This window comes from Poecilia reticulata, linkage group LG4 (genome assembly GCF_000633615.1).
Source record: "Poecilia reticulata strain Guanapo linkage group LG4, Guppy_female_1.0+MT, whole genome shotgun sequence".
Classification (NCBI taxonomy): Eukaryota; Metazoa; Chordata; class Actinopteri; order Cyprinodontiformes; family Poeciliidae; genus Poecilia; species Poecilia reticulata.
The window spans coordinates 23,195,835-23,207,404 of record NC_024334.1 but is presented as its reverse complement, the minus strand read 5'-3'; the positions used below and the strand labels follow the sequence as shown (position 1 = coordinate 23,207,404).

The following is an 11,570-nucleotide window of genomic DNA, read 5'->3' as shown; positions in this document are numbered from 1 at the left end:
AGGCCACTGAGCGAATGGGAAGAAAAGTTGTAAACAATGACATTGATTTTCTGTTTTAGAACTGTAGTCTTCTTGTAGTTTTAGCAACGGTGGTGGAAGAAATGAACAAAATTGTTCAGTTCATCTTGGCCACACTTCCAAATATTGAACTAACATTAACAGCCATGTTCAGATCAGCACTTCTCTCTTCACAGTGGAGGATGCAGGCTATTTCATAGCTGGCACATTACATACATCACGGGCAAAGTTAGCTATTGGGTAAAATGTAAAACCTCAACAGAGTCTACGCCTCCAGGAATCAATCGTATCTGAGCAGCCGGGAGCCCAGACACTTCTGTGCGATGCAAAGTTTAGTTTGGTTTTTGCCAGGCTAAGTCAGTTTAGGTAGAAGGTCATGTCTTGGTAGATTTGCAATTGTGATATGCTCTTCTCATTTTCAAATAGCAGACTGAACAGTGTTCACTTAAGTTTTCTACCAAACCTCTGAAGAATTCACAGATTCTATTTCTATTTCTACTAAGACCCAGTTGAACTAGTTTTACTCAGTTTTCTAGCAAGTTGAGCCATTTGCATCGGATTATATTAGGGGAATTAAAGTACAGAAAGTTAAATGTGAATGCATGCCACACTTTCCAGATTTTTCTTTGCAAAAAAAAAAAGTTGAAATGTTGAGTAATTTTACTTTGACTTTGCACTTTTGTGAAACCTTGTGCTGGTCATCACAATTAAAAATTGTGGGAATAACACCTTGGCAAGACACTGTATAACGAACAAATTTTTTATTACCAAATAGATAAATACAGTTAATATGGACTTTTTTTTTGCATGCTCACAGTTCAGTGATCTCGGTGTCACGACATTCATCAGTAAAATCTAAATTTAGACCCTGATGGGTGTCAAGAAGATCTGAAATGATTTTATTCAATTTGTCTTTAGTATTACTCTGTCCTTCTTTATGCATCATTTTAGTCTGTCAACTCCTTTATTTCTTAAAATGCAAATTACCAGAATGAATCAACCTGTTTTTATGTAATTCAGTAACATGTACAGTTTACACAGTGGAGCCACAGATTAAACATGGGCTTGCTTCTTTGAAGCTCGGTCAACACAGATGCTGAAAATGTCAGTGTGCCATATTGAATTGTGACTAAAGTGACAGTGAAGGGAAGAACTCTATTTCATCCCCTCACTGTGTGGTTAGCGAAGATGGGTCAGATTATATGTGGAAGGCCTGGAAACCACCTTCCTCCAAAAAGCAAATACGTCAACATATCACTCAGAGAGTGCAAAGTCTGACTCATTAGATAAGAGGTCCTCTGTCCCACCTTTGGCCCAGTTTTCTGCCCGTTTCTCGCACTCATCCTTTCTGGGTCTGCCCTTTGAGTGACTGCTTGTCTAGAAATAAGATCTTTTAAAGGCAGAACTCAGACATGACAAAGAGAGATGCAGCACCGCACGCTCAGAGCGACTGTTTTTTAATTGACAAAACAAATTTTCATCAGAGCATTTCAACAACAATCACATTGCTTTTCCGCTTCCAATCTGATGAAAATTCGCTCACAGCTGAATCTAAACAGTTGCTATCTATTTTTTAACAAACGGATAACAAAAGTGACCCGTAGATTCAAAAATGTTGCCGTTTGAATCAATATTTTACAAAACCACGTGGCGACACTCGTTCATTTACTGAGACGTATTCATATCGAAGTGTTTGTCAAAGACATAAGCGAGTCACGTCAATCACATCCGTGTACGATTAATATCCTCTTTCAAATAAAAAATAAGACAAATAAGAAAAAAAAAGTACACACTAAATACAGTGGATATAAAAAGTCTTAGGCACCCCCGTTCAAATGTCTTTTTTTTTTTTTTTAAGTAAAAGGACGAGACCAAAAGAAAAAGCAAAATTCAAAATATTTTCAGCAACTACTGCTTGAATAAGAAAACCTTCAAACTAATCCTTGAAGCTGAAATCAGTCTTCTACGGTCCATTGCCTTGATACATCTTGACGTGGCAATACTGGCCCACTCCACCTTGCAAAGTTCTCTAAATCTGTTGAACTGTAGGACTTCTTTTGTCCCCAACACCTCTTCAACGACCCCCACAGAGTTTCTGTAGCTCTGTGTTTCTAAACCTGACATTTTTTACACTAAAGCCACTCATTTCAACCTGGCATCAGAAGGAAACGCAGTATTCGGAGCAACTGACGCTTGAGGCGAAGAAGTAATCCTACATATAGCATGACGCTACAACTCCCTTGGCTCGAATCGATTCGTCGACAATGTTTTAGGAGTTTTACGGGTGAGATGACTTTTGAGAACCACTGTATGTTTCAAGGGAAAAACAGGAAGGATCAAGAGTAAATTTCCCCGTCTGTGTAAACAAAAGTCCATGATAATTCTCTCCTTTATCATTAGCAGGACTGATTTAATCAGGGCAGATTTAGTCATTTCTTACATGTCGTCAGCATGCGGTTGTAGCCCAGTGGTGCGATGGGGATTCAGAGTCACAGTAGCTATGTGGCCGGTAATTGGGTCTACATGGAAATGACTGCTTCCATCTTCCTGACTGCTATTCAGAGACACGGAGTCCAAGCTGGGCTGTTCCTGTTTTTCCGGCAGCTTCTTCTTCATCGTCAGGTCTGTGATGTCGTCCAATCCCCGCTCCTCGGGGAAACGCTGGTTCAGTGGGTCTGATTCATCCTCGGCGGGGAAAGACGGGTCGATAACACGCATCACACGGGAAGCCTGGAGGTTCTGTAGGGACCGTGACTGGACTGGAGAAATAGGAGACAGGAAAAAATAAATAAGGTTAAGCCTCTTTGGGGCCCAGCTTGCTATTATGCTTTTATAACCGTGGACTGTGGTTGACAAGCGTGTGAGCGCGTTTGCCTTGGCGCAAAGTTGCGAGCATGTAAAACTCCATCCTGAGACATCAAAGACTTTAAAAGTTTTAAGACTTTCTACTGTAACAGATTCTGAAAGCACTGTTAAAAAAAGTAAAATAAAATAAAATTTTCCCAGGGTGAAAAAGATGGTAAGGAAAATCAAGTCTGATCCTTTTTTTTATCCTGGCCTCTCTTTTGTTAGAGGTCTTTCCTCCATGAAATACTAAACGCCATAAGGTACAGCTGATGTTACTGCCACCTCCAGAACAGGAACTGGCCTGGAAAAACCTGGTTTGTCCAGGTTTTTCTCATATTCATGTTTTTCCGATCCAGTATACCCTCATCTATGAAAACTGCAGGTAGTACTTCTAATGTCATCTCTTCTGTAATGGTTTTTATACAGACACTCTCTTATGACGGCCGGATTTGTGAAATCCACGACTGAATGATGTCCTTGCAACAAGTTCTTCCCACCTGAGCTGTCAATCCCTTCAACTCCTCCAGAGTTACCATGAGGGTTTTGGCCGCTTCTCTGAATAATGCAGTCTTAACCAGACCTGTCTGTTTCCAGGTTTGACCTGTACTCTTTGTGTCTTCCAATATAGGTTTGAACAGTACAATGCTAATAATTTTTAGATTTTATTTATGAAGAAAATGTTCCAATGCGTAACCAAGTGTAATGTTCTTCCCTCTTCAAAATTGAACAAAGTACATGTAAAATTCATTGAACTTTTTGGTTGTAACGTAAAGAAACGTAAGAAAGTTCAAGAGGTATGACTAACTTTGAAAGTCATTGCAATAGAGCATGCCTTTTTGTTTGCCTGTGATTCTAACAATTTTGTCTGCTGTGACTGAAACATGCTTGATTATTAAACTCACTTCTGACTGGACTGAAGTCACTTTGGCTGACCTTCGAATCAGAGAAAGGCTTGAGACTGGGGACCAGAATCAAGCAGAAGGACAGCAGAAGCACCTGGAAAGTAAAAAGTGAAAACAAGAGCACAGAGATAGAAAATGATGCTGTTTCTTTTCTTTTTCTGCTTTGGAGAGAATAATACTGTACGTGTTTTCTGTTGTGTTCTGTGGTTTTTCAGCAGTGCAAGAGTTCTGTAAGTGGAGACCTATTTCACTGTTGTGGGCAAAATTACTTTTGCTTATATGGTGCATTTTCCTTGAAACGCATTAGCGCATTAGCCTTGAACCGTTGCTTTTCAGTTCACATGTCTTTGCTATGAACATTTATGCTTGCCGGTTTAGAGAATGCCATACCAGTACACATGTCCCAGTCTGGACTGGCTTGTTGGATGAGTTCATGACCAGAGCTTGCAGCCTGCGGAGCTGCTCCATCAGAGACCTACAGAAAGACAGAAGGAAAAAGGAAGCCCAAAGAGAACGGACAGAGAGAGAGAGAGAGAAAGGTTTAACAGAAAGAGAATTAAAGCGGAAAGAGAGAAAGTATTTTCAGAGTCGGGGAAATCAAATGTCCTAACAAATTGGAGCAGAAGAAAGGCCTGGAAAACAGAAGTTCAATTTAAAAACCACTCACATGTTGCATTTTTCCAGCTGGGACACCTTTCTTTGCAACTCCTGGTTGTGGGCACTGCAAGCAGCCATGCTGGAGGGAGAAATGAACGGAAACAGTAAATAGGTCATTTCGAGAAAAAAAATAAAATCCAGAAGAACTGTGTACTTAAATCTAGTCAAATTTTCCAATATAACATTGAGATTTGGAGATGTTTTCCTTTCATAAACAATAACCTCACTGGGTTCTCGTCAAGTCTTGTTTTTTTTTTTAAATTGTCCCTGACACCTACAACGGGCTGAGTTGATAAAGATAACAGAAATAAGTTATCCTAATGGTTAGTTTTCATGTATTTATTTTTCCATTCCAGCTGTCTGTAAAGAGAAACAGGCTTCTTTGTGTGATATTTATTCCCCCAGGCATATCAAGTGTGCCTTGAGTGATTTTGCTTAAAATTATTATTTCCTCTCCTGGGATTTTTTTCCTAACAGAGTAAATGTACACAAATCAAAGGTTAAAAAAACAAACAAAAAAAACATTTTAACCTGGGATTATACATGGGATTATACTGTTCTTTACACATTTTTACCAGTAAGTGTGTGGCGGTGGAACAGATTGAAATTCTTGAAATGAATTCCCTCTATTTTCACAGACAAGCTAGACAGCTGTTGAAATGCCAAATCGCATCCTGCCTTAGGATGCACGTTTCAACGTGCTGGAGTTTGACTGATGTGCTTTGTCCTCCTAAAGCTGACTGTTCGCAGTGAGCTTCACGAGCTCAAAGCTGATTGATTCGGGAAATATCTGTGAATGATTTTTCAGAAAATGCTAAACAGCAGCAGCTGTCCTCTAATTGTTCTCTGTTTGAATCCTCCAAAGCGACCATCGAAACCTTCCTACCCGACTCGACCTGAACTCTTCAACTTGTAACTCATTGCTCTTTACTTGATAAGGTCTGCAGTGAGTTGTAGCAGGTCCAAGAACTACTGTCATGTTTTGCATTTTACTTAGCCTTGAAGTTTGGTGAAGAAGCGCTCCAGAGGTCTAGTTTGTCTGTATTAAAGGTTAACAGAATTTTTTTCCCCCCAGACTTAACTTGGGGAGGGAAAAAAGTCAGCATCAAACCAAGCTGATGTTGATGATGTTGTTGATGCAACATTTGTGTTTTGTAAGTCTTTTAAGCCGTGATAAAAAATATAATAAAGGAATTATTTAATCATTTCAGAAATGTTATTTTATTTTTTATTAAGATTAAAAAACGTCAAGCAAAAAAAAAACAAACAAAAAAAAACCTCGTTGTCATTCATGTTGTTGCTGGAGTGTAACTCGGCGCCTCACCGGCTCTCCAGCCCATCAATATACTCCTTCTTCTTCTTCCTGCTCTCCTGGGCAGACTGCTTATTACGAATCTTCCTGCGTATTTTCTTCAGAATCCTTTCCTCATACTGATTGACAGAGGACACAATATTTACATTTTCAGGCTTAAGCAGACTGGACTCAGAGTGAGGTAACTCACAGCAATTTACCTTTGTGAGCGGCAGCTGGGTGGGCAGGGTGACCCCCTCCTTGGCTAAAAGCTTCTTTTCATCATCGTTGAGAATCAGTTCTTGGATGGACTTTGGGGTTGGCTGCGGGGGCTGATGGCAGTAAAAACGAATAAAAACAGAAGGAAAAAACAAAAGTTATAAATATCACAATTGCTGCTGGATTACATTTCTCCCACCGTCTGCAAAACCTCTCCCTCTCGCTAGAGGCTCACAGGAAGTAGTTTAATGAGTGTAGACTATCAGGTCACTTTCATCACCCTCATTTCATGGCCACTTCAAAGCAATTATGGTGTGAGAATCTGAGCTGGATTCTGCCACTCTCTCCTTCATCTTATTAAACCGGGGTGGGAAGATGAGATCAATGTGCAGAATGAGCTGAAATCTGTTCCTCTGAACACCTTCTGGATTTGCAAACAGGTATTCTGTCCGCGCCGATCTCTACTCAGTGACATTTAACAAGAAATGAGTGAAATGTGTGATGATGGCGCGGCAAACCGTTTCCTCTATAAAAGCCTGATTTTTCGTAACTGCAAAAGTTTCCTCGAATAAATGAGGTCGAATCATGAGGGGATTGTCACGTTCATGAGGCTCAAGGAAAAGATCGACCTCCACACAATGCTAGCTAACTCAGATCTTTGGGTTACAACTCCCCTTTGAAAACAGCCCCTGTGTTTGCTGCATATTCAGCAGATCCTTCCAAAAATAGCAACAAAACATGAATAAATACAGGGATCTCATTTGCATTCCAAAGGCCTTTCTATGGGAATGATGTGTGTTCCTATGGTTGTTTCCGCACAATTGTGCAGAAGAAAACCGAAACAAGGTCAGAATCAAACAGCAATTTGATGCCCAACCCCCCCACCCCCAGGACCACCTGTACCAACTCCGCTGACTCTGCCAAACAGACCCGTGGCTGCACCTACCGGCTCTGGTGTGCCAGACAGCAGCAGATCCTTGACAGTCAGAGGGAAGCCAGACGACAGTGGTGGTCGCTGTGCATTTGATAGATACTGCGAGATTCTTGCTCTCCCCATTGGAAAGCCGAGCTCCCAGCCATCTGCGCCCACACAGAGAGGCAAACATTGATCAGACACCCAAGAGACAAGAAAATATGGTGTTAAAAATGCATAAAGAAAAGACACAAGCACTGTAGTTTTGTCTTCCTAGGTTAAACAATACGTGAGTTTCAAATTACCTTCAATGCTTGAAATATGCACTGTTTTATTCCATTGGTCCAAAATACCTACTTATCCCAGATAAGTTGTCAATATTTTAGTTTTATAAGAGGAGTGTTTATATTTTTGTGATATAAAAAAGATGAATTTAAGAAGTGGCATCAGTGTCAGACTCATTTAAGTTTTTCTGTTATTAGTTTTGATAGGTGTTAAGTCTCATTTTGACTCCTCCAAGCATTCTTCTGGTCACTGTGGACAACTATCTCAACTTCTGTCTTCTCTGACCATAAAAATTTCCTCTTAAAGGTGCAAATTTTAGTCAAGCTCAAAGGTGTTGAGGGGATTCTTTTGTCTATGTGGGTGGTAAGCAGCAGTAGCAGATCATAATATACTGGAGCTTGGTGTTCCTGTCGTTCCTGAACATCCTTCCCGATTTACCAGTTCTCACATGGAGTTTTGGTAAATCACTGACTTAAATCTTATGACAAATGTATGGACATTGCCAGAAGTCCAATTTCAGTGAGCTTTATTTGGTAATTCACAACTTCCTATTTTAATAGAATGCTGCACTATTGTCTGTTTCAATAACAATATGGCTACTCTTCTAATTTCGCTCTCGTCTACAGTCAGAGCAGCAATTGTAAAGGTTTACAACAACTGGAACTTTTACAAATAAGATTGATGAGCATCTATGTTTAGTTTTCCCATTATGCACAGTGAAGAAGATGCTAAGCAACAAATAAAAACCCTTAAAGCTCACTGATAGAGAATCACAATTTTTCTTTTGATGCTGAGATTATTTAACTGCAATAGAAGAAGAAATCACTTAACATCATTTATACATCTTTTACAGGGCTGCCAATGAAAATGTAAAGTGCCCTCAAAAAATGTCTTTTAGCTGTTGGTGAGAGGAAATTCATTTACTTAAGATGCCCTTCTTGAATTTAGTTGTGTATTAAAGACAAAGATCAAATAAACAAAACAAATTGTGTCAAATTTATCAACATAAATTCAAAAATTACTTGGATCAGAGGAGACATTTGCTTCTAGGACTGCTTTGGCTTGCAGTGCTGCTCCAAAAAAGTGTGCGTCTGGAGGGCTTTCAGGACGCTGAGGACTGTCCATCTGGTCCGATGGAGGGTCCTCACTGATCCCACTGTCGCTAGGCGATGGGGACCACAGCGGTGAGGCTGACACAGAATCACTGTTGCTCAGAAGGGCGTTGAGAAAGTCATCGTCCGCCTGTTCAGCTGGCTGTGGCATCTGTTTGGTAAGAGAGAAAAAAAAAACATAATAAAAACCAACTGCTAGCATTAGGCAGCCCTTGTGGCAACATAACACACAGAGAGATGAGACAATGTATTGAAGGCAAAATCTAGGCAGCATATGAAGATGGAAGCATGTTTTTTTGTTTTTTGTAGACAGAGTTAATTAGAGATGCAACAGCCTCACAAACATTTGGCTCCTGAAATGGCAGGCTGGGAGGGATGCCATGCTGTCCTATTTCCTCGTGACGCAGGATTCCGTCGTTTTTATCAAACAGCCAGTCGAGCAGCTCTGAGCAGTCAGAACCCTGCAATTAAACATTTCAGGACATTTTGTCTTTTGTCGTCTTGTATTTATAGAAGCAAAAAAACAAAAAAAAAAAAACAAAAACAAATAATGGATGTATTATTCTACAGATGTCTACATTTATCTATGAATCTCTTTGATGAAATTATTTGATAGATATTACTTAGAAAACTGAAGATGTTTTTCAGTTTTCGATTAAAGTTCGATCTCCCTTCGAGCTCGAGCTTTCCTTTGTGGGGCATTCCAATGTCCTCCTTAAAAATAACCTTTATCTGACCAAATATATAGTACAAAAAACAATATCTCTGCATACCTGCTCTGGGTAGTACTCTGTGGATTCCATGTGTGGGTGAAATCTCCAAAACTACCGAATCCCCGTCAAAATATCCACGCTTCTTTGCTGCTTTTGTTTAAATCCAAGCTTTCGGTTCCTCTAAAGATTCCCCACTGTATTTCTCAGCTCCTCTGCTTAGGTCCAGAGTTCAAACTCCAACACAACACACCCAGCTGACTCGCCAGTTTTATCGTCATTGGACACACAAAGAGATATTAGCCATCTAATTTGCAGCGCAGAGTACACAACTCATTAACTTAACAAGCTGGTCAGTCTGGAGCCTGAGGATATGAAATCTCCAGTAAGAGGAGATACACCAGAAAGAGCAAAGTCTGGAGCTTCCTTTTTTTTTTTCTTTGATAGCGCATTGACACAATAGGCTCTGACCTTTCGTCCAGATTTGTAACACAATAAGCACACGACAAGTGGCTTCCTTTGAAATCCAGCAAACAAAACAAGTAGTCATTAGGAAGGTTTGGTTGAATACAATACTGTACTGTATTTTATTAATACAGTACAGATAATTAGCTGCTGAAAACAAGTTTGGCTGAGTGTACTTGTGTTTGTTTAACAACAGCTGAGATGCAAATAAAAATTTAATCAATTAGTTTGACATATTAGCATGCCTTATTTGGTTTAAAATTTCAAGAAAGTAGTTTTTTCCATTTGAAATAATTACTTTTCATCACTTCATTTTCAGGTAGGTGTTTATTTTTACTCTCTTACCTTAGTTTATTAAATTATTGCAAACGTTTTTTTCCCATTATGTATTTATTTGGGTATTTGTTGTAGCTGTCAGACAAAATAATAAAAAATATACGTTAGATATTACATATATATATAAATATTGGCTTCTCTTCAGCATAGCGGGAAAAGCTAACTTAATTATCATAGTTTGTTTTGTTATTAAAAGTCATAATTAAGTTGCTGTGGAACATAATTATCATACAGGGTGGTAATAAAAACTATATCACACAGACATGCACAGTGCCTTCACCACTTAAATGCATTAAGCATTTTATCAGACTGAATGTGGTGGTCAATCTAAATTATCCCTGGCGCCCTGCTAATAAAATATTCAGACCAATAAGACGTTTTATGGATAAGTGAGAGTCACGACTGATTTCCATCTCAAAGATGATGCATTATAGAAATACTCAAAAGCAGGACCAGTGACTGGAGTATAAAAATTCAAATCAACAGACACCTAAAGGCGCATCATGGAAATGTTGTGGATTCAGGCAGCTGAATGAAAACATCCATATTTTTTTCATTTTGTGTTTTGTGAGTATATTAGGGATGTAAATTTAATGCACTCATTTTGATTAGTTAATTATAGAGAGTTTAACTAGTTTAAAAAATGTAATGCAACTCATCAAGGGTGGTCAGAGTCAGTGATGAAAAGCAGAATGGATGAAAACTTTCAAAGTTAATCAGTCAAGGCTAATCTAATAATAATAATAATAATAATAATAATAATAATAATAATAATAATAATAATAATAATAATAATAATAATAATAAAATTCAATTCAATACAAAAATATTTTATTTATTGCAGAGGAAAGTTAAATATTGAAACTTTTTTCTTCAAATAGGTGATGTAGGAACCTTCTCAAAACGGCCTGAGTTGCTGCTATGTGATTGGTTGATTCTGAACAAGGGAACCTAATTATGTAACCATTAAGTGTGTTTATTATTTTTAGTACTAAGGAATAGTTTCCAAGGAAAGTGCTAATATAAGTCTCACTCAAAGTTTTTCCAGTAAATCTTAAGATGTCATCCACATGGAAAAGGTCCAAACCTAAAATTACCAAGAAAGCCTGAAGGACCAAACCACAAGAAGAGAATAAATAACTGAAGCAGTTTATCCTCATACTTTATGAGGATATGAACAATTAGATAAAGACAGGATCTGTCAATACAGACCCTGCCTTGTAAGAAGGAAACCAGGAATTACATGAAGCAACTACCATCATTTCAGCAGTGGAGAAAAGAAGTTCAGTAGTGGAAATTTATTAAAAAAGAAGCTTTTTTTAAAATAGCATTTCTAGCTTGGCAGAAACACTAATAGTAAAACCGGTCATCTGGTTGTGTAGTGTCAGTGTCCTGTAATGACTGTTCTAAGTTTTCATAAACGCGACATCGCGTAATCATTATTGCCTCGTTATCTGATGAGTAATAGCTCCAAAGGGCAAAACCTCTCAAATTAAATCTGTGGTTCAAAAGGAGCTAGTGTATAACTTTTACTTTCTCTGTTAATTAATTAATTAATTAATTTATTTACATTTTGGTGAAACTACAGCTGCTCTGAAAGAGATGGAGCATTATTTCTGCCTGCGTCAAACACCAAACAATGTTGCCTGTCCAATACGGCACCTCTGGAGAATCAGGGAATTTTACAATCGTCCTTATTGAAGACAATTAAATATTTCAACAGAGTTCCTGGTGTTCTCACTAGTTGTGTACTGGATGCACTGCTGATGACCTGGAAGATTGTGGAATAGCACATTACAGATAAGAGTAGCTGGA

The 11,570-nt window shown here is 38.6% G+C and overlaps 1 protein-coding gene across 1 annotated transcript; it reads right to left on the bottom strand.

Annotated features, from left to right (window-relative positions):
- Positions 1-1,444: 1,444 nt before the first annotated feature.
- Positions 1,445-9,306, bottom strand: creb3l3a (cAMP responsive element binding protein 3-like 3a). The gene is made up of 10 exons (XM_008407172.2): positions 9,018-9,306; positions 8,589-8,705; positions 8,155-8,395; positions 6,881-7,014; positions 5,937-6,047; positions 5,749-5,855; positions 4,435-4,503; positions 4,158-4,242; positions 3,768-3,861; positions 1,445-2,777 (listed from the first exon to the last, which is right to left on the bottom strand). Exons 1-10 carry the CDS (start codon positions 9,045-9,047, stop codon positions 2,455-2,457), a joined length of 1,311 nt encoding a protein of 436 aa, XP_008405394.1. The 5' UTR covers positions 9,048-9,306; the 3' UTR covers positions 1,445-2,454.
- Positions 9,307-11,570: the final 2,264 nt, after the last annotated feature.

Bases quoted from the DNA above. Each gene is read 5' to 3' on its own strand.
- creb3l3a (XM_008407172.2), bottom strand. From the start codon at position 9,047: ATGGAATCCACAGAGTACTACCCAGAGCAG. The intron at 8,396-8,588 runs GTTTGTGAGGCT...CTTACCAAACAG, and splicing joins TGCCATTTCAGGAGCCAAAT to ATGCCACAGCCAGCTGAACA. The intron at 7,015-8,154 runs GTAATTTTTGAA...GTGTGGGCGCAG, and splicing joins AAATGTCTCCTCTGATCCAA to ATGGCTGGGAGCTCGGCTTT.